This window comes from Cucurbitaria berberidis (genome assembly GCF_010015615.1).
Source record: "Cucurbitaria berberidis CBS 394.84 unplaced genomic scaffold K460scaffold_5, whole genome shotgun sequence".
Lineage (NCBI taxonomy): Eukaryota > Fungi > Ascomycota > Dothideomycetes > Pleosporales > Cucurbitariaceae > Cucurbitaria > Cucurbitaria berberidis.
This window is the reverse complement of record NW_024468939.1, coordinates 835,232-856,781: the sequence shown is the minus strand read 5'-3', so window position 1 is coordinate 856,781 and position 21,550 is coordinate 835,232. Positions and strand designations below refer to the sequence as shown.

General features: G+C 51.3%; 8 protein-coding genes and 1 pseudogene across 9 annotated transcripts; 6 read left to right on the top strand and 3 right to left on the bottom strand.

The window, feature by feature from the left end:
- Positions 1-124: 124 nt before the first annotated feature.
- K460DRAFT_344655 (uncharacterized protein) lies at positions 125-2,551 on the bottom strand. Its single transcript, XM_040931260.1, has 2 exons — positions 1,681-2,551; positions 125-1,623 (listed from the first exon to the last, which is right to left on the bottom strand). Exons 1-2 carry the CDS (start codon positions 2,283-2,285, stop codon positions 396-398), a joined length of 1,833 nt encoding a protein of 610 aa, XP_040784202.1. The 5' UTR covers positions 2,286-2,551; the 3' UTR covers positions 125-395.
- Positions 2,552-3,327: 776 nt separating this feature from the next.
- On the top strand, positions 3,328-7,857 carry K460DRAFT_388526 (cytochrome P450). The gene is made up of 7 exons (XM_040935699.1): positions 3,328-3,885; positions 3,934-4,121; positions 4,171-4,718; positions 4,819-4,972; positions 5,036-5,655; positions 6,259-6,499; positions 6,549-7,857. The coding sequence occupies exons 1-7, from the start codon at positions 3,772-3,774 to the stop codon at positions 7,711-7,713; spliced, it is 3,030 nt and encodes a 1,009-aa protein (XP_040784201.1). The 5' UTR covers positions 3,328-3,771; the 3' UTR covers positions 7,714-7,857.
- Positions 7,858-8,397: 540 nt separating this feature from the next.
- K460DRAFT_388525 (heme-dependent catalase) lies at positions 8,398-9,654 on the top strand (the record flags this gene model as incomplete). The annotated part of the gene is made up of 2 exons (XM_040935698.1): positions 8,398-8,497; positions 8,591-9,654. 2 exons carry the CDS (start codon positions 8,398-8,400, stop codon positions 9,493-9,495), a joined length of 1,005 nt encoding a protein of 334 aa, XP_040784200.1. The 3' UTR covers positions 9,496-9,654.
- Positions 9,655-9,687: 33 nt separating this feature from the next.
- On the top strand, positions 9,688-11,187 carry K460DRAFT_170643 (Clavaminate synthase-like protein). The gene is made up of 2 exons (XM_040926955.1): positions 9,688-9,726; positions 9,780-11,187. The coding sequence occupies exon 2, from the start codon at positions 9,864-9,866 to the stop codon at positions 10,824-10,826; it is 963 nt and encodes a 320-aa protein (XP_040784199.1). The 5' UTR covers positions 9,688-9,726; positions 9,780-9,863; the 3' UTR covers positions 10,827-11,187.
- K460DRAFT_434792 lies at positions 10,989-12,224 on the top strand (annotated as a pseudogene; the record flags this gene model as incomplete). Its single annotated transcript has 1 exon — positions 10,989-12,224. A coding segment is annotated over one exon (746 nt), but the record flags the coding sequence as incomplete, so codon positions are not given.
- Positions 12,225-13,791: 1,567 nt separating this feature from the next.
- On the top strand, positions 13,792-15,071 carry K460DRAFT_344640 (uncharacterized protein). The gene has a single exon (XM_040931259.1). It carries the CDS (start codon positions 13,929-13,931, stop codon positions 14,694-14,696), a length of 768 nt encoding a protein of 255 aa, XP_040784198.1. The 5' UTR covers positions 13,792-13,928; the 3' UTR covers positions 14,697-15,071.
- A 154-nt stretch (positions 15,072-15,225) lies between these two features.
- On the bottom strand, positions 15,226-16,784 carry K460DRAFT_369650 (kinase-like protein). Its single transcript, XM_040933999.1, has 2 exons — positions 15,494-16,784; positions 15,226-15,441 (listed from the first exon to the last, which is right to left on the bottom strand). The coding sequence occupies exon 1, from the start codon at positions 16,477-16,479 to the stop codon at positions 15,640-15,642; it is 840 nt and encodes a 279-aa protein (XP_040784197.1). The 5' UTR covers positions 16,480-16,784; the 3' UTR covers positions 15,226-15,441; positions 15,494-15,639.
- Positions 16,785-18,137: 1,353 nt separating this feature from the next.
- K460DRAFT_170621 (uncharacterized protein) lies at positions 18,138-18,899 on the bottom strand. Its single transcript, XM_040926954.1, has 2 exons — positions 18,277-18,899; positions 18,138-18,221 (listed from the first exon to the last, which is right to left on the bottom strand). Exon 1 carries the CDS (start codon positions 18,806-18,808, stop codon positions 18,278-18,280), a length of 531 nt encoding a protein of 176 aa, XP_040784196.1. The 5' UTR covers positions 18,809-18,899; the 3' UTR covers positions 18,138-18,221; position 18,277.
- Positions 18,900-19,607: 708 nt separating this feature from the next.
- Positions 19,608-21,281, top strand: K460DRAFT_293518 (family A G protein-coupled receptor-like protein; the record flags this gene model as incomplete). The annotated part of the gene is made up of 5 exons (XM_040929426.1): positions 19,608-19,901; positions 19,950-20,048; positions 20,113-20,187; positions 20,233-20,297; positions 20,345-21,281. The coding sequence occupies 5 exons, from the start codon at positions 19,608-19,610 to the stop codon at positions 21,279-21,281; spliced, it is 1,470 nt and encodes a 489-aa protein (XP_040784195.1).
- Between the last annotated feature and the right edge of the window lie 269 nt (positions 21,282-21,550).

Genomic DNA, 21,550 nt, shown 5'->3' with positions numbered 1-21,550 from the left:
CACCTTCCACCACTTCACCAAAACGCTCAGCGTTTTGTTACTTGAACACTGCAAGTCCGTGTACAGAAAGTGAGGTGTCGGAACGGCGTGATCTAAGAAGTACTAAGCAATGAGAAAGGGTATGCGCATTCTTAACAAGCAGCCAACGAAGAAAAAGGTACAGTACAATAAGTTGAACGACATAGGAAAAGAGTATGTGGGGTATTGGTGCAAGTCGTCGGAGTATGTTCCAAATGGAAAAGGCAGGAGATGCTTCGCTAAGTCCAGAGATGATGGCTTCCCTGCTTGAGAATGCAGTATGCAGTAAATGTCGCCCTGCGATGAATTCGAATAGAGGATGACAGAGTCGACATCAGTCATTGTCTCCTAACAACCACTTTGGCGAGTATTGCCCGTTACTCGAAACCAGAGGTTCGCGGCTGGCGATAATCGCGGCTGCCAGCGCTAGCGGCCCGGCCATTGGTAGCCGGCACTGTCAACTGCCTCGCTGTTGGTCCATCCGAAGTTACACCTCGTCGTCTGTTGTTGCCCTTCTCCAGGCGTTGGGTTCTCCAGCCTTCGTACCACTGCTCACGACTAGTCTGACGTAGCTCAGCCCGCCACTCGCTGAAGACACTCTCCCTCAGCTTGACAAAATCGCAGTGCTCTGGGTTGTAGGGATCCGCAAAGCCCCAGGGAAATCTGCGACCCACCACTTCGGGCTCGTAGGGATCTGGCGAAATGATGCTAAGAGGGAGGAACGGGGTCTCTGAGGCTTCACTTTGGATGGAGGCAGAGATGGCCGAGGGCTTGCGGCTGTGAGTCTTCTTAGCGCTTGGTGGGGAGGTAGGAGGTGATTGCGATTTCGAATTTGAATCTGTCGAGGCAACTGAGCGAGCAGCTTCAGAGGAAGATCGCTCAAGGATCTTGTTCAAGACATCAGGTTTGTCTTCATCCTCAGAGGACTGAGCATATTCGTCCTCATCTCGCTCGTCCAGTCGGTCTGGGTCTTCTTCGTCATCGAGGTCGAGATTCAGAGCCTCGAGCGGATCGAGCTTCGCGCGCTTGATTGTGTCCCACACCGTCTTCTTCAGATGGCGCATATGCGCACCAGTGATGGTATCCGCCTTGCTGAGGACTGGGATGACAGTCGTCTTGCTCTGCAGCTCCCGAAGCACATTGAGGTCTAGGTTCTCATCTAGGCCTCCAAAGATGGCACTGCCAACTTTGATCACATTCGACTTCTTGCGAGCCTCTGTGATGTTTGCGTCCAAGCGTGCAGGATCCAGTATGAGGAACACACAGTGAATGTGGGTGTCCTTGACGCCAGGGGCACGGACGACCTTTTGCTCCTCGCTGAACGTGTCTTCGAACTTGGACTCGAGGAAGGCGGTGATGATGGGCAGCTGGAAGTCGACAATGTTCTTCTCCAGGCCCTCCGAGTCCCAGAGCGTGACTCCGACTCTCTCGCCATCGACTTCCGTCTCGAGATATTCAGACGTGAAGGGAGAGTCTTCGGCACCGACAGCGGTGGCAGGCGGGGATGGAGTGTGGGGTCGCTTCTTAGCGGGGAGCGCGAGCGCAGTGCGTAGGAAGTCGATGAAGGACGACTTGCCGCAGCCCTTGGCACCAACGACGAGGATGCTGTGTGCTTGTTAGCTAGGTTCTCGATTGCTCATGGTATTGATTGGTGTCACCTACTTGAAGGGCGTAGGGTCCTTCCTCCTCCTCACGCGGCGGGGGCTGTTGACGGTGCTGTGCTGGCTGCTGGCATAACTGTAGCGACCGCGGTGGGTCATGCTCTCGGTCCTGGGGTAGGGGTCGTAGTCCATGTACGAGAGCTCAGTGCCAGGCATGGGCGGTGCCGCGGCCAGGTTGGGGTTGGAATTGGGGGGCATTCTGCTCCCACGATCGACGCTGGGTCGGCTGAAGTTGTGACTGTTGTGAGAGTAATTGCCGAGCTTGTTGGAGACAATGGCGACGGAATCAGGACGGGCGCTTTCACCTCCAAATGTCTCAATCTGGGGAAGAGCGGAGTGGGAGGGAAGGCGGGGTGGCTGCTTAGGGAGCATAGCGGCTTCGCGCTGCCTGCGCAGCGCCTCCTCCTGGGCAAGCGCCTTCTGCTTCTTGCTCATCTTGCCTCCTGACGCGCTTCGATTACTGCTACCGCGTAGGAAGTTGAAGCTGGATCTGCGGGGGGCGCCTGGTTGCTGGTCACCGTTGGGCTGGGCTGGGTCGGTTTCGTCGTCGTTCGGTACCGAGGAATGAGGAGGATTAAGGGATTTGTTGGGAGTTGTGCTGGCCATGACGGGCGGGCGGGTGCGAGGGGTCTAATAATCAATAACAGCGGACCGAGTTCGCGCGGCGCGTGTAATCTTAGCAAGACGGCAAAGGGAAGGCTGCTGCACAATGGAGTGTTTGGCGATTTGGCCCTTCTCCTGCCTAGGGCTGCCGTGATTCGGGCGGCGGACAAGTCGAGTCTAGCGATGGGAGAGGCGAGGCGAGGGACGTGAAATTGAAGGGGAGTCGCTGCTGGAGGGTGGTCCTTGCGGAGGGTGAATGAATGGCCCAGGGTCTGATTAACTTACGGTAGGCCCACTCACTACTGCAGGAACCAAGAGTGGGTCAAGGGCGCATAAGGGAACCCCCAGATTTGCGTGCGATTGATTTGAGTTTGCGGGCGGCGCAGAAGGAGATGGAATAGACGCGGGAAGGCCAGCCACAGACTCGACAAAACGGGGCGACGGGCTGGAGAAGAGAGACGCACTTGGATGGCTTCACAGCAGCTCTGCAGCAAAACAACAGGCCCAAACCAGTCGCGACCAGGATGGCACGTCCGAAATGGTTAATGCGAAACTGCGTTGCCGTCCACAGCAGCACCGGGAGGCGCCCAAAACGCAACGCATTGGGTCCCGAGTCTACTAGCCATTGACTGGTACGCGGCACTTTCGCGTTTTTCTGCTCGGCCAGCGGTGTCGCTGTAGCCACGACTATACATCTAGTTCCCAAAGGATGCCGTCGTTTGCCATTGCGCCATGGGCTGGAAAAGGGGTACCAGCTAGCCTGTGGTGATCCTACCACTACCACGAAGCGAGGCGAAGATGCGTGCAAGGAGTGAACAGCAAGAAGCCGATCCGACCACCACTGCGAACCTGCGCCATATCCCGTGCAATAGGGCGAATTCACACCAATGTCTAATAATGCAATGGAAATTTTACATTACCTAGGTACACACCTATAAGAGGCCATTGACGTGCCTTCCCCATGCGGCTGTCGACGCCCCGGAAGGGTGCGTGCAGGTGCCGTCTGGCGCTTCTACCCCACAGCCTGTCTCCACACAGTATCTATCATGTTGCAAACCACCACTTTAACTACTTTACACACCATTATCGTCCTCACCGCCATGCAATTAGACAAATCTCCCTTATCAACCTTACACGCGTCGTCGCTACAGCCATAAATCCATCTGCCCCACACGATCCCCAATCCGTTATCTGCTTCTGTGACAACACCAGAGCAAATCCTTAGGCTCCCAAGCGAATTCCTCGTCATCAATATCGCCCACAGTAAACACTCCATTCATGCTTGCCGTCTGAGCTGATTCGTCACCAGCCGAATCGCCCCAGTTGTCACCGTATAGCATGTGTGCCTGATAAAACTAGTGCTGACCTTCCAACTCGCCCGCCAAGCCACTCCAACCGTCGTCATCCCTTCGTCGTACAAGTAGTCTCTCGATCCAACTGACTTTCGTCTGTTTCATTTCAACATCTCACAATTCGCTGCACGCCCAATATGGGCCTTCTCAGTGACCATGCCATCGTATTTACCCTAGCATCTCTTCTGGTGGCCTGGCTTGGGGCCAAGGTCTTCAGGGTCGTCATGGAGCGGAGAAAGTTTCGAAAACTTGTGAGTTGTGCTTTCAAATGTCCTTTTTGTTATACTAACAACTTCCAGCCTGGCCCGCCCTGTAACCTTTTCCTCGGACATCTTATACCCATGGGCAAAATAGCCATGAAGCATCCACAGCGCGTTCATCCCCACGTTTTAGTAGCCAACTTGATGCGAGAGTACAATCTGCCGTCTGTCTTCTACTTGGATAACCGACCGGCGGCAGAATACCCCGTCCTGGTCGTTGCAGACCCGTAGGCTTTGAATACTCCCCCAACATAACTCTAGTGCTAAAGTGTCTAGGGAGGTGGCCCGGGAAATCTCCGAATCTGGACTTCCAAAGCATCGCACTCTTCTCGAAACCATTGAGCCGTTGGCGGGAAGGTTGAACATCCTGTCAATCGAGGGGCAACTCTGGAAGAAATGGAGAAACGTCTTCAACCCTGGGTTTTCCGTCCAACAAGTCATCAGCCAAGTGCCTGTCATTGTTGAATGCACAGAGGCATTCATCAACATCCTCGATCGGCATGCATCCAAAGATGAAGTCTTCAGACTAGAAGAGGAAACCACAAAGATTTCCATCGATGTCATCGGCCGAGTCGTCTGTGACCACGACTTCAAAACCCTTACTACCGACAACGACTTCATGCGTACCATGAGGAAAACCCTCTCCTGGATGCCCAACCAGCAATCCATGAACCCATGGCACCGCAACCACCCGCTACGACCTATCATGTGGAAGTACTACAAGCGGCAGATGGACAATTATATCGGAAAAGTCCTCGATGAACGTTTCGCGGTTCGGGATACGGGTGTTCCAAAGAAGGCGAAGATAAGGACAGGCATCGATCGTAAGTACCAATGCAGTACACAATGCAGGCATCATTTGAATGCACTTGATGTACTTTCCACGGTTGTTTACATGTGGAGTTGCTAACCCCACCGCCCTAGTTGCTCTTGCCGAGTATTTCAAGGAGAACGGCCAGGATGCTGATTCCCACAATGCTACCGTCATGGACGCCGAGTTCCGACGTTTTGCCATCGACAACCTGCTCATCCTGCTATTTGCCGGACATGATACAACGGCCTCGACAATCTGTTACTGGTACGTCAAGTTCATGTGCAAATGCACCTAATCTTATACACTGATTCTTACCTCCAAATGTAGCTATCACATGCTTCACAAGCATCCGCACATCCTTGCAAAACTTCGACAAGAGCTAGACGACGTATTCGGTGCCGGTGTTAGCGCGACCCAGCAGCTCAAAGATAGTCCCTACTTGATCAACAAATGCGAGTACACGCTCGCAGTCATCAAAGAGGTGCTACGACTTTGGCCTCCAGCCTCTGGTGTCCGCAGTGGACAGAAGGGTCATTTCATCAAGGATCCCGCAAGCGGAGAGATGCTACCAACAGAAGGATGCATTATCTGGACAGTGTCCATGTGCCTAGGTCGGAGCGCCAAAATATGGGGCTCCGATGTCGACGTATTCAGGCCCGAACGCTTCCTCCCCGAGAACGCGGACAAGATCCCACTCAATGCCTGGCGACCATTCGAGAAGGGCCCACGGAATTGTATCGGTCAAGAATTGGCCCTGGTTGAGATGAAGGTTGTGCTCGCGCTCACGGTACGAGAGTTTGACATTAGGGCCGCCTATGATGAGCTGGACGCGCTTAGCAATGACGGCAGTCTGTGGGCAAGGGACTCGAGTTTCCGTAAAGGACCCCAGAAAGCCTTTGGTGACGAAATGTATCAGATCCTCTTGGCTGCTGGCAAGCCGCGGGAAGGTATGCCTGCGAGGGCTTTTAGGAGAACTATGCAAGCTTGAGGTCTGTAGAGGACTTTCTTAACGTAGTGTAGCCATCTTCAATACCGTTTGCTTTCTCTGAGTCGGTGGTTGACATTAGCAAGCCTATCTAAGAGCGAGTTTCTTCGACTACTTCATTTTCGATGCACTAAGGACATGCTAAAAGGCACGTGGATAGAACCATGTGGAACCAACGTCTTTTACAAACCCACAATGAGGATCGAGGATCATGTTCGGTTCCTGGAAGTAAACGTATGGCTCCACAGCTGTCTTCGATAGTGGATCCTTCTGACAGGCCATTGACCAATCACATCCCCAGAGCCCGAAGCGTGCTCTCACCCCACGTGGACGACGACCATTCTTCTCGTTCTCATCTCGGTTCGGCATCACGGCGCCCTACTACATCTGCTATGGTTTCTGGCGCCGTTGCTGGAAGCTTTTGTACATATAAAGGAGATGCACCATGTAGTCTTCGCCATTCTCTTCTCGCTCGTTGTAGCTTATACGCTGTTTCATCTCTTCGATCGAGATATCAACATGTACTTCTCGAGGACAGTTGCTCCGCTGGTATTTGGGTCTCTAGCCACGACTGTAGTAGCGGCGAATGGGACTGTGGATCTGGGCTGGCATGCACCTAAGAAGAGTTGGATTAATGATCTTGGTCAGGTGTTGAATGGGACGGGAACGAATGGGTTTGTGTTTGGTGGGTCGGAGCTGCCCAAGGGCGTCAAGTATGGGACATACAACTGGTGTAATATGCCGCATGTGAGGAAGGAGGAGTATCCTGTGGCAGCCAAGGAGTACGACTTGGTGTATGTGGAAGTGTAAGTACTGCCTACTTCCACCCATGAAGTCTAGCGCTGATAAGAACAGTATCCATCGCCATCATAAGAGAACGCCATATGCGTCTAACACATTCCTCAAAGAGTCGTATAACTGGGAGTGCGCTAACCAAGGACTCTTCTACTACGGCCAGCCTCTCAATCCCTCTGGCAACAAGTCGAGTTCGACGTACTGGAGCGTCTACTCTAGCGACGTCAACCCTTTCCCGAAATCGGGTTTCCAAGGATCTTGCCAATTCCCCCAGATCACTAGGGAGGGCCTGGATGATTCGTGGCAGCACGGCAAAGATCTCTACGGCGTGTATCGCGATCAGCTCCGCTTCCTGCCCAAGAACATCAACGACAAAGTCTCTTTCCGCGTTACCAACAATGTCATTACCAGCCAGGTCGCAGGCATGCTAGTCGACGGCATGTTCTCACCCAAACGCGACGTACCCCTGCGAATCCAGCCCTCCGGCGTGGATTCCCTAGAACCCCAATACACCTGCCCCAAAGCCTCGTCGCTCTCCAGCTCCTACGGCGTAGGCAGCACAGCAGCAAACTGGACCGCCCACCTGACGGCCACAAAACCGCTCTTCAGCTCCCTAGACTCCATATCCGGCGTCGCCAGTGACTCGACCGAATGGCACAGGTCCTTCGACCACTACTACGACAACCTCTCCGCAAGACAATGCCACGCCAAACCCCTCCCCTGTAAACTCAACGACACAACCTCCTGCGTTACCCAGGAGCAAGCAAACACCGTCTATCGCCTCGGCCAGTACGAGTACTCCTTCCTCTACAGGGACAGTCCGCAATCCCTCCAAGCCTCCATCGGCTCCTACGGCGTCTTCCTCGCCGAACTCGCGCAGAACATGCGCGACGCAGCGAGTGGGAAGAGCCCCGTTATCTACCGCCACAACGTCGCGCACGACGGCTCCGTGTCGCGCCTGCTGAGTATCCTGCAGATCGACCAGATGGTCTGGGTGGGCATGGGGTCTGAGGTGGTGTTTGAAATTTACCAAAAGAAGCAGAAGGGCGGTGATTATGTAGCGGATAAGAAGTTTATTCGCATCTTGTGGGGTGGCCAGGTGTTGGTTAGTTCGAACCCGAGTCTGGGCAAGGTGGATATGTTGGATTTGGATGTGTTTTTGGGGTATGTGGATGGGTTGGTTGGGAGTAAGGCGGAAAATGTGGTGGCGTTTTGTAAGTCGTAGATTCGGCTGTATGTTGGATATAGTGATGGAGCGTGGTTCACTCCTAAAGGAAGGATAAGTGTTCTTGATGCATCAGTTTGACTGGTCGCTAATGTATTCTGAACGTGTCTCACTCTTTGACCGGCCTTAGCGGCCCGAATGCCCTCTGTTACTTTCACGTGTTTCTCCAGCACATTATTCCTCCATTGCTTCTGATGACATTTTGACATGCGTACATCGTTAAGGCTTTCGGGCTGCGTCTAGACGATGCTGCGCATCCCCAAGAGCCCGCCTGGTGGACGAACCAAAGTCGACGGGTAAGTAATCAACAGTGTCAAGTAAGCCATTCGCGCGTCTTCACTACGCTTACGAAACCACAACCGAGCTGCAAACAAGGCAAATGCGTCTAGTTTGTAGTATGCGACATGCGAGTAAGCTGCTGTCAGCCCAGGTTCCAAGTAATTTGGCGAATGAGCGCAATGCGATTTGACTAGTGGCTGAAGGCTTGTGAGGCACTACGACGACGCGATAAGGCATCATCTCTTGCAATTGGGAATGAGGGAAGAAGGGGAATTCAAATACGAACGAAGCTGAGAAACGTGGAGGTATATATAGTCAATAGAGGCGGGTTGCTGTGCAAGAAATCACTCAATCCATCTTGACCTATTCTTCAAACCTCAATCCGTGCTGTCAAGTTGCGTCAAAATGCCTCTCTCTTCCGAACCTGAAGTCCTCCAGACAAGCAATGGTCTCGTGAACGCCCTCCGAGGCGCAGCTGGCGATGCCCCCCACAGCTTCAGACCAGGTCTGCAACCCAAAGCCCCCCTTGCATAACCCTCCCCCATTCCTCTCTTTCAACTTTTCAACTCTTCAGCTCATCTGACAAATAACCACACAGCGCACGCAAAAGGACATCTCCTTACTGGCTCCTTCACCCCCTCCTTGGGAGCCGCCAACCTCACAAGCGCATCACACTTCAACGCCACCTCCACACCCATAACCGTCCGCTTCTCCTCCTCAACCGGCCTCCCGCACATCCCAGATACAGACCCGAACGGCAATCCACGTGGTTTTGCCATTCGCTTCCACCTGCCTGATGTCAACGGCAAGCGAGCTCACACCGACATCGTCGCGCATTCAACAGAGTACTTCCCTACCCGTACGGGAGCCGAGTTCCTAGAGTTTTTAAAAGCAGCGGGTGGACCAAACGCCGCGGAGGCAGTCCCTGAGTTTCTAGGCCGTCATGCAGAGACGCTGCGGTTTCTGCAGGATCCAAAACCCAGTCCTGTGTCGTTTGCCACGGAGAAGTTCTTCGGTGTGAATGCGTTCAAGTTTGTCAAGGGGAGTAAAGTTACGACGCTGCGGTATCGAATTGTGCCTGTTGCTGGGGAGCAGCATCTCGGCGCTGAAGAAGTTCAGGCCAAGTCAGAGACTTATCTGTTCGACGAGTTCCCCACGCGCTTGGAGTCTGGACCCATCGATTTCAAGCTCCTCGCGCAGATCGCTGAAGAAGGCGATGTTACTAACAACGCGACGGAGATCTGGCCCGAGGAGAGGAAGATTGTTGAGCTAGGTACTGTCAAGATTGAAAAGACACTCAGTGATGAAGAGAGTCTGAAGCAGCAGAAGCACATCATCTTCGATCCGATTCCGAGGGTCGATGGTCTGGAGCCCAGTGATGACCCGCTATTGGACGTTCGCGCTACTGTTTACTTGATCTCGGGGAAGCAGAGGAGAGAGACCAAGCATGCTCCTTCTGCGGATGATAGTGCCCCCACAGAGGCTGCTAAGGCTGCCACTTAGGCGCTGTGGTGGAATTGGAGCGTCTCATTCAGTAGAGCACTGCTATTGTACAGCCTTATGAAGGTTCGGCTTCCGGGCCCTGTAAGATAGAAGCGGAAGCTTACCTTCATCAAGCTAGCTTATAATATATAGAATTCCGCTCTATTGCTTACTATAAGCGTAATTTTCTCTATGGCCTATTTAGATAAATATGTCTCTAGGGGAATTTAGGCATGTAGACATGATATTAATGTAAGTTAATCGAGTCGGCAACCCCGCACTCACAACGGCTGACTCAGGCTGAGTAACGTGACTGTCCGATAGATAAGAAGGAACACGAGATTCTATCGCCCTCTTCTGATATCGATACGACTGCTCTTTCCTGTATCATGGCTACTCAAACTTCGAAGAACGAATACCCAGCGTACGAGTCGAGATATATACAGTCAGCGGAAACGCAATCAATTCCCACCAGAGCAGATTTGCTGAATCCAGCTCTGACTTTCATCAATCCCATCACGGCAGCTCCATTCTCCGCAATCCAGAATCTCTTTGATTATCTGGCACAAAATCCCCAGACCGCTGCAGCTCTTAACGATGTTTACTCTCTCCGTGGCATCTTCAAGGCTGCTGCCACCAAAAATCCAACATGCGACCAAAAGCTCACGATTGACCTCTCGCCCACGCGGATTGAACGCATCCCATCTGCTCTACAAATCGAACTTGCTCCACACGGATTGGTTGACATTCTTGCTTTCTTCGACACGATCTCTCAACACTATGTTACACAGATCTTGACCCTTCTCAGCGCCATCGCTGGACGCGATCTAGCATCGTTGCACGCCGACTTTAATGTAAACTTTCGAGTCATTGACTACACTACCACGACTGCGTCTCCTCAAAGCCCGAACGGCTGCGGCGCGCACACCGACTACGGTACTTTCAGCATAATCTTTCAAGACGGCAATGCAGGCCTCGAGATGGAGGCGCCTGGGGCACCAGGCACGTGGGTGCCCGTGCCTGGCAACGCGACTGTATTGCTGTGTGGGTGGTGTGTAGTGATATTAAGTGGAGCTAAGGTAGCGGCAGTACGTCACCGTGTTCGACGTGTGCCTGGAGTGCGACGCCTATCAGCAGTGTTGTTTGTGGCACCCGACCTGGATGTAAAGTTGGCGCCTGTAGAGAGAGTAGACGCATTCTCGGACACGGTAAATCAGGGTCTTTTTGATGTGCGATGGTTCAAGGAGGAGATGGGAAAGAAATGGCGATACCGAGAAGGCAACGGGAAGATCGGGGATGATAGGCTCGAGCAGGATAATGACATAGGTCAGTTAATTTGGAAGAGCTTCTGAAGTTTAGCAATTCACGAATACTTTGTCTACCTTGTCCATGAGCTGGTATGTTAGGGTTTTGGGTGCCCAACGGCAGTATGCGACTCATGGCGACGCGATGACTAGTCCTGTCTCTTTCACCCAAGAGTTTTTCGGTCCTCAAGAGCAGTACACCATTAGACGCCTCCCAAACGCCCCAACCTTCCCGCCGCGGTTTCACGGAACGAACGAGGAGGACCGCTTCCTACCAACGGCCACAACTGGAACCGGACAGGCTCCGGTTCCTCCAACTAGATGAGTGGGATGAGCATAATAGCTATGGAGAGGATGTGCCGATCTGCCTCAACTACTCGATCGAATGGAAGGTCTTCCTTAATAATAAGGTAGTACACCAGGATATAGAGCAAGACGTTGTTCTCATTCCTATCGGATATTGGCATACAATTCTTAGACCTAAGCTTGGACGGCTTCTAGAGAGGAAGTTTGGGCCGGACCGGCAGGTGCGATGTGATGACACTAATGTCACACTTTCAGTAACAGGCCGTACGCAACGTGACCTGGTCAAGAGCTTCGAGGATCTGAACATTGATTGGCCTATTATATCAAAACAACTCGAGGAGTGGGGCGAAAAGCTTCGTTCTGGGAAGAAGCTTCGAGTTGAATTATCTTCCAATTACGTGGACTCGCATTTGAATGCTACCCCTACACAGCGTGGAAAGCAGCGTGGCACTGCCACGCAAAGGATGCTCAGTGACCGAGCAATGCAGCTTGATGCAGAACAGACTGCTACTGGAAATCCCTCGGCTTGGCAAGAAGTATATGCGTTAACGCGATGTCAGGCCCACCGTGCGACCTCGGACCTCATTGCTGGCGCGACTCTTATGGCAAGAAGCACTATAAACTGGGGACCAATCATCTTAGGGCCCTAGTCGAATTTGTAGAGCAAGGCAACACCCTAAGAGACCATGACGACGTCCCCGATAGAATTCGTGAGCAATTGTAGAGGAACGCCAACGAACTGGAGCGACACGCTAAAAGTAACATAACATCCACCCCAAACTATCCCCCCATTACCATCACCAATGTCTTACCTCAATCCCACCACTCACCCTTAGTGAACGCCTTAGACACAGTAGGCGCGACACAAGCACCCATGGCGCGTGCTTCAAGCCATCTTGATATCCCAGGCTCGCGAGATCGAGCTGTGCGGTGTATAGTGAATGGCAACAATCGGAAGTCGATGATGATGTGCTTAAAGAGGAATCCCAGAGAGCTTGTGAAGTTGCGTTACAAGATGGGCTGGACTTAAAGCAAATTCACGAAGATCAGGACCCTACTTTCTTCATCAAGAATGGGGTCAACCGAGGAGTTGCTCGACCATTTGTTAGCGACATTGAAAGCTGGGCAAAGCGATACAAGTTGTCATATGATGATAGTGTAATTTAAACGGCTTGCTGTATGCATTTTCTAAACGCTGATGTTCTATCACAAGTCCTCCACAGTGACGCCGGCATGATTAAGTGACCTCTTGCACTTTGTTCCTTTGCGCCTACAACTGCAAGGCACCATTCTGGAAACGTACTAAACTTTTGTCGCGGGTCACTCTCGTATTCTTGCCAATGCCTCCTGATAAACCCTTTTAACTCTGCGAAGAATTCTTCGATCGGATTGAGATCTGGTGAATACGGGGGCAGATATAACAGCTCAACGCCCGCTTCATGGCACATCTGTTTGATTCGAGCGGTATGGTGAAATGATGCATTGTCCATTACGAGAACGGACTTGGGCTTTGGGAAGGGTCCACAGTTTTGAAGAAGCTGCGCAATGAAGTCTTCGTACAAAGAACTGTCAGTGGTCCCTTGAAATACTTGTGAATGAAGTATACCCTCTTGGTTGTATGCAGGTAGGATCTGGTACCTACGATATCGACGAAATTTCGCTACTTGAACAGGCGCAACACCGAGAGGGGACCAGCCAGTCCGCCTAAAACCAATCCGCTTGTCGCATCCAGACTAGTCCACATATACGAGATGGTAGAGGTCTGCTGATGGTGATCGTCGAGGGTCTCTCGATAATCCATTCAGCTGGCCTGGTATTGTGTAAATTTTACTGCCTTAATACTGTTTTAAGGTGCTGGGTATAGCACCTGAACTGTGGTTTTATACTGACTTCTCCTACTGCGTTGTATGATCCGCTCTTGCGTCGACTTTACTTTCATTCATAGAAATACGAGATGGTAGGACTTGAACTCTGAGAGATTATGCAGGTAGAAGTCCCGCAGATTTTTGTTCCGCTGTTGACCTACTTGACGAATCACCTTCTTTGTCCATTGTGCCTCTTTCAGAGCAAGGCTGACTGTAGAAGCATCTACAAGAACCCGAAATTCATCGTACAGAAAAATCTCCATTTCGTCTTGGTATAGCCCAGGCTTCTCTAACAAATGTTCACGAAGCGCATCGAGCATCAAAGATGTTGTTCGTCGCCGTGGGCCAGGAGTGCCATTCGAGGGAGCTCTGGTCCTACCGAAGCAACGAAGGTTTGCGCGAATTGATCTCACGGAGCGGTCGCTGTAGCCGGCAACCCTCGCAATCCGCATATTGTTTAGCGTCCCACTTGTTACCATGTCTCGAATCATGTCATGTTGTGTCTTTGCGAGGTTAGGGGCCATGGTATGTGCGTGTTGCCTGTGACCATTATCTCTCGAAGAGGGACAACAGACAACGCGGCCCGGAGAACCTCGTGCCGCTATTAGCAGAGCAGCACGTCGGCGACAAACGAACAGGCCGATCAACGAGGTCAGGATTTTCAGACGTACAGTATCTTCCCAGATGCTTTTTGAACCTGTGGATCGGCCGCTGGTGGATGGCTAGACGGGTGCTCCCGACACTTCGAGTTCTCGGAACATCTTCGGCAGAAAGGCACGTGATAGGATTATAGACAACCCCGAATTGCAGCACGAACGCTGCTCAAGGCTCATCAACAGCATCAATTACTGAGCAGACGGCGACGGCCAAGACACCAGTGCTCTTCCGGTACCACATAACATTATCACCGAGGAGAAAATTGAGCGAAGTCTGCGCCTACGAGAATCAACCTTCGACTGTTCCACAGCTTCACCTGAATATGGACTATCAACCGCCTCAGGTGGAATCCTTCGGAGACTTGTGTCATCTTAGCGAAACAGCCGATGGAAAGACCTCGCGATTTGCCGTCACAAGTCGTGATTACCAGGTCTGGATCGGCGAAGCTCCGGTTGGTCTCAGTGACTTGAGCCTAGAGACCATCACGGATACTCTGAAGTCTGTTATCCCGGATGAAGATATTTACCCTGAGGCTCCATCGCATATCACGACTGCTTCGGATTCGATTGACAGCAACATTTTCGTCAAAGGCCCCAAAATTGGATGCTACAACGAGCTTGTGGGTACTGATACGTTGCCGAAATTGCTTCTCCAGGAAGCTGAGACAATGGAGATTCTACGATGCAGTCAACATAGGAATATTGTTCGATATCATGGTGTCATTACGAGGAGGGGTCGTATTGTCGGTCTTGCCTTGGATCGACACCCTCGTACGCTTGACCTTGAAGTCCGACTGCAAAAGCGGAAGATCGATTACAATATGTGCTTTAACGCGATCAAGGCAGCAGTGAAGCATCTTCATTCACTTCAACTAGCTCATAACGACCTGAATCCGAACAACATTATGATGGATAAAGATGGCAGCCCTATCCTCATTGATTTCGGCTCGTGTCAGCCCTTCGGGAAGCCCCTCCTCACAGCAGGTACACCGGGATGGTGCGATGGAAATTTCATTACTTCAGCACAGCAGAATGACGAATTCTCTTTGAAAAAACTCCAGGTCTGGCTCCAAAGTATAGTTATCAAATGAAGTAGTTATGTACAGCTAGGAAGACCTGGTCCTTGGTGGCTGATAATTTCGCGATTGAGGGCATTCTGAACTTAAACAGTCCACGAATCGGTGCTCGAATGTGTGCGTAGAGTGGCCCTGGCTATCGGTCGTGGTTTTGATCGTAGTAACGTTACCACACCTAGATTAGGATTAAATGCTGTCAATACAGGGGCGATACTGAATCTGACTGACATATTCAAGTTGGACTCAAGCTATTTCCGTACTCTGAGATCTGGTTATATGAATATGTTTTCAGTGGAATGAACGGAACGTAGTTAACATAGACTGAATACAATATATGTAGACGTGGCACGCCATACCCCGCAGCGATAAGATCGCGGCGGGGCAGCGGGGCAGGTATGGATAACAACCTGATTATTAATAACATAGTATGAATTTCAATCGTAAAAAACGCGGGGCAATCGATTCTACTTAAGCTCAGCGCCTACTCTCCAGCCTGGGCTTTTCCACCCCGCCACGTCTCTTCACTATGTGCCGATATACTACAGCAGATATTATCTATTCCCAATGTCGATTACCAGCTCAACATAAGATCGTGAAACGTCTTCATCGGAGATGTGAAGCTTCTCCGAAGCCTGGACCAAGGTGCAAGGAATCCGTGTTTGATCCAAGTCTTGGCACCCATATACCTTCAAACAGAAACGCTCCGTGCAGGTATTGTCGAGACTCCGGCATATCGGTTGGACAGGAGCGTTATGAAGATGTCAGTTGTATTATATGCTTCGTCTACATGAAATCAACTAATCATATAATAGCATGATCTTCATGGTTAAGCAGCCAGCCAAAAAGGTTATTAATTACAGAACGTGACAAAGGGCCACGATGGATGCCATGGCATGCAAACTCCTTATGTAGCTATATCCACCATAGATTAACAAAGCATCTCCTAGCCAGCACATTTCTAAGCGCTGAACAACATCCTCATTGACCTCAAAGCGTTAAAGAACACCGCTTTCACGTACCAGTAAACACAGATTACTTTCCTTGTAGCTAGCAAGCTAGCTTGAAGTTCCTGAAAAACCTCATGCATAGAATTGAAGGTACCCTTCCAACAACCCTGCATTAATTTACCTAGCGGTATATTTTCGACGTCTGGAAACTGATTCTCAGCATATAGCTTTTGGACACGGATCATTCGATCCTCGAATGGATGAAGCTCGTCGTATGGTTGTCTACCTGTTATGACTTCGTATATCGCGCAACCGAATGCGAAGATATCAGTCTTCCGGCTAATTCTTGGTGAAGATTCTTTGTAACTAAACCACTCATAGCAGGCTCCTGCATCTTCTCCATCAATGCTACTACCTTCGAGGTCGATGATCTTTAAACGCCCCTGAACTATGATCCAATTGTTACATCCAGTATCAGCATGGATTATGCCATTGTCGTGCATGTACCGTGTTCCCTCTGCAGCTTCATGTAGCCACCGAATCTTTATATGCAGCGGGATCTGGTTCGCTCCGCTTCCTCCAATTACCGTCCGGATAGGTCTACCACGTTCGAGAATAAGGCCTTTTTGTGATGCACCAAAACATCTCACAATATTTACATGTCGCCCTAGGCGTTCGAGTGCTCGACGCTCAACATCAATTCCCTCTTCGTGGAACTCTTTGAAGATTCTTTCCTCATCGATCGCATATATGACTCCTGATCCGCCAACCGCAAGGAATTCGAGACTCTCATAGTCTATAGACGGGGCTGATTGGTCTTGGATGTGCTCCTTCGTCATTCTGGAGGCCATGATTTCATACTGCTCGGGCGTGGAGCGAGAAGCGCGTAAGTCCTCTCGTGTGAGGCGCGGTAGGCAAGGCTTTTGATCAAGGGAACGCGTATTTCGACGCTTCGGGGTCTGCAACCGCGGATGGTGGGATGCAGGCGAGACGGATGGAGTTTGTCCGTCAAGCGACAGAAGGTGGTCTTCCGAGAAGTGCGCCAGGCGAAAATGATCGTTTTGCGGGTTAGGTTGCCTCGTTTTCGTCGCTGTATGTCGTTAACATCGACTGTGAAAGTCGTTGACTACGCTATGTACTGACGCGCGACTTCTGTTGGCAGCGCGCCTTCAAAGGCCCGAGGGCGACTTAGCCCAGGTTGTGGTAAGGACGTATCACGTTATCTCGGGATATCTTCGGTACTTGTCTCATTGGATGATTTTGGATTGGATGGCTGGGATAGGGATAGCGCCAAAGCTGCTGTGGCGGTGCTATGTCAGGAACTCAATGCAAGCAAATATCATGAAAGCTTTTAGTATGTTTGATGTCCGAAGCTAGCTAATAATAGTAAATTTCCCGTTCCTATATAGTAGGGGTCTAAATGACTTCTAGTTGAATATCTTGTTACCCCGGAAGCCGAACCTTCATAAGGCTGTACCTGAACATTCAATGATACCAACCAACGTTAACTCATACTCATACAGCCCACACGTCAGTGTATGCTCAGGCGTCCCTCAAGGGGATTCCCTCATGTGGCGCGTGGGGGTATAAAGAAAGGGTGGAATGATGGAATGAAGCTTTCTCTCCCACAGATCGGGCTAAACGCCATGAGCTAACGATTTATATCTACGTCGACGCGTCAGCCATATCATCGAATGGACGCAGCTATACTGCCAATTGGGGTAATTTCATCTGCCTTACTGCAAGCTAAATCCTGATTGATAGAGCACGGTCTTCCACGACGACCCTAGTAGCATCCTTCAGGCTTTGTCTGGCTTACGGAAGGGCCGTTGTGCATGCGTCGAATTGTGGCGCACTGCAGCACGTGGATGAGATACGCTTCTTTGTCGCTACTTTGCTTGGCTGTTATTTGGCTGACATACGTAGACGTGTGGAAAGGAGAATAAGCTAGGCGGTCTTTTTGGCGCTCGCATGAGATGCTTCGTCTGGACAAGCATCTCTCCGATAAGTATGTATAAAAGCTGTAAACAACGTCACAATGCTGATAACGAACTGAATCTGATGCACAAATCGATCTCATCGAAGGTAATGTAAGATCCTGTCCAGGTTGACGCAGTGCCGCGTCTTGACCGATCTTCTTCGTGATCCTCTTCGCAATGGGTTGCTGCGGTTTGCCCATCGACCTTAGGCTTAAAAATGGTTCGAACTTACTAAACAAATCTATCTGTCGACACCTGCCTACTAGTACCAATTTAGCAAACGCTGCTTTTTTTGCTTTCAATTGATTTGCTTGTGATTTGCTCTACGCAATACAGGCAGCCCTTTGTCTCGACCGCATTTGTCGGTATACTGTGGGTGTGTGAGGACTTGATCTGATAGGTTCGCCTTAAGCGAAACGGCTCCAGAGCTGCTCAGAGCATGCATGCTATACCACGAGGACAGTCCAGGATTAGAGACGGGTGTTGTGCGACCAAGCAGCGAAGGCACCTGGGTATGGCGGTCTAGCTTACGGCTCCTTGTAGATGTCCCGACAGAGCTGGGCTACGCAAGGGTCTTACTATCGCCCTTTGCGTTTCGCCTAGAATTTGAGGATCTGACATTGTTATTCCAGCATCGCGGGACATACTACATTTGTAGCATGTACCCACATTATGACGGTTTAGAGTGGCGATCCATGTATGGGACGGACGCGACGGGAATGTAGCTTGCCGAACCAACTAAGCGTGCAGTCAGCAACGAAGAAACCCACACTGGAGGTGCCCCAATCGCCATGCCCAGATGTTGGCACACCATGACCCAAAAGCCCGTTTCCTGGCACCCCCAGGCTGGATGTTCGCCGTTTCTTCTTTGTCGAGAGCATAGTGTGGAGGTGTTGAAGGACGGGAGAAGAGGAACACGGACCAACGACAGCGCCCGGGAAGCTGCGGGGAAGATGACATAGTCTCTTGGCTCGCCTACCTCATGCCCGAACAACAGCATAGCCTCGAGATTTGGATCCCTTCTTCTTTGGCGTACTAATCGCAGCCACGGATTACTGGAGTGGTCCCACATTCGCATACAACATGTTGTTTGTACGCCACCAGCCGGGGTGCGACGATCGTGGCGGCCCGTTCGCAGCAAACGACATGGTGGAATTGGTGGAATACCGAGCCAAGCGATCAGTAACGTGCAAGACGCCATGCTTCCATGTGTCTAGACTACTGTAATGGCGCCTCCAGTAGTGTGTAGAAGCCCTATTGTTTGGGGGATAAAGGTTGGTGATGCTCTCATGTTCTTCCAGTCCCATTCACCATCACGCGTTCCCCGAGTCCTCTCGAAGCACCCCAAGTACTGTTTGCACTTGATCACACACGCGGCAAACGATCAATTCGCTCCGCTGGCCTTACACCACTTGCCTGTTCGACAAAAGTCGAGTCGTGCGAACCTGGTCTTCGGTTTCCTCTGCGAGTCCGCGTCCTTTTCCTGCCCTTTCTGGTCCTGTACGACGTTGCGCCCAAGGGTCATCGTCGTCTCTGTATCCCTCGCTAAACAAGCTGTTACCCGGATCCCAATTGACATCTCACCCTGCCGCAGACGTCTAGCTGGACTTGGCTCGTGGAGCACATTGGCTCAAGCCTTAAGCCGACGCGCATTCCTGGTCTCTCCGTGCTGAGCCTGCATTCACTGCGGTTGCTTGACGTCTTTCACCCAGGATCCGTTCGTCCTCCCTTCCGGAACCCGCGAATTCCCCACAGGAGACCCTTGCGCTGCTCTGGACCCTGCAGCCTTGTCGTATCAATCGTCGACGATTGCCCTATCGGCTGCAGCTCACCGTTCGCACCCATTCACTTGACCGCTGCCGTTGCGGCGCTGACGAAGCTGCATGTTCGCACTGCCGTGGCGATATATCAATTCCATGCGCACTTTCTTGGACCAGCCTGGACCTTCTACACCCAACACAGCACCGACCTGAGGCAGCCGCCTCAACTCAACTTTCGAGATGACATCACCGCTGCCAGCGGGAAAGATCATGGCCATCGAGGTCGCCACACGAACAACCTCTGTCTTCTCCGTCCTGGGTTCAACTTTCATCATTACCACCTTTCTGTGGTTTCCCTTCTTTCGGAAGCCCATCAACCGTCTAGTCTTCTTTGCAACATGGGGAAACATCCTCGCAAACGTTGCGACACTCATGTCAACATCGGCGATTCCGAAGCATCGTGATATGCTGTCCCAACTTTGCGAGTTTCAGGGTGTCCTAATTCAGTGGTTTATGATGGCCGATTCACTCTGGGTAAGCTTGTCTCATATTCCGGATGAAGCTCCTGCTGACGTGCAACAGGTGTTTTGCATGGCCTTGAACGTCTTTCTAGTCTTCTTCTACGCTTACGACTCTCACCAATTACGCCATCTAGAGAAGTGGTACCTGCTCTTCGCATATGTAAGCGATATCCGTGTACGGAAAGTGCATGTAAGATATACTGACTTTTGTCCTCCACTGTTAGGGTGTACCTGCCATCCCGGCCCTTATCTATGTAATTCTCGATCACACTGGCCATCGTATCCTTGGGCCTGCAACTGTAAGTCGACTAGCTTCTCACAACGGAATCTTTCTGACCATATAGCTCTGGTGCTGGGTTGCAAAAGAAGTCGACTGGATGCGCATCACCTTCTTCTACGCCCCAGTCTGGTAAGTCCCAAACTCTCCCCGGCAAGACATATGCTGATGCAATCAAGGATTGTCGTGACTGCCACTTTGACCATTTACATTGTGACCGGTCTTAGAATCTTCCAGAAGCGTGCCTTGTTGCAATCTTTCTCTAGGCAGTCTAGGCAACTGCCTGTAGTAGAGGAGAGCTCGGCAAATCCATTTACGGGCGGCAATAATATTGTCGTGACAACACAAATCAAGTACGATGTCGAGCACGAGATCTCGCGATGTGTTTTGTCTGAAGGAGACCGAGAGTCGATTAGCACCTTTGCAAGCACCAGAAACCTTTCAAACGTGGGCCGATTAGACGAGCAGGCTTCAGCCTCGCTACCCATGGCTCCTGCGATCCGTACTCACCAAAACCATCGAAAGTCTGCGGAGACTCAAACGAGCGGAAATGGGCGAAGCGGTTACAGGGCGACTGCTTTCGCTACTAACAGCACTACAGGGTCTGCAATGGGCCAAACAGGACATTCACAAGTCAACCCACCTATCAGAATAAGGACCGCAGAGGGAAACGCTGCAGCCATGGCATACCTCAGAGTCGCCTTTCTCATGTTCATAGCCTTGTTCGTGGTCTGGGTGCCAAGTAGTTTGAACCGGCTCTACCAGTTCATCCACAAGGACAGGCCAAGCTACGGTCTGAACATCATCTCTGCCACGGTCCTCCCACTTCAAGGAGCTTGGAACGCCATTATTTATATCTTCACTACGCGGGCGGAGTGCAAACGAGCATATGGCCTGGTCGAGTCAAAGTTTACCGGTCAGCCACCCCGGTACCAACCACGAAACGATACGTACCGGGAGGATACCATGACGAGCTCCCGACACACCCGAGATTCCGATGCTGAAATCACTCTTGGTGACATGTTTAAGCAAGGAGACGAGGTGCGCCATATTGAGGTGTCAAGCCCCGACAGTGTGGCGGACCCTAAACCTTACCGCAGCCAAGAACAACGATGATGCGCCGATGTTTCTCGACGTTGTCGTGTGCGACAATGGCGCTTCAACGGTGGAACAATCTTCCTTGCCTCACTTTCTGCGACCTGTGCGCAGCTTCCAGCCACCCCATCTTGTGTATAATTTCCTTTCCTTTGATTCACTTCTTGTACCTGGATTTTTGGGCAGATATACCTCCCTGCATATACACCTTCTCCCGACATATTTGTCATGTCGATGTCTCTGACAGACATGCCGGCTTCGGCCGTTTATTTTGGCGTTCACGGCTTTGA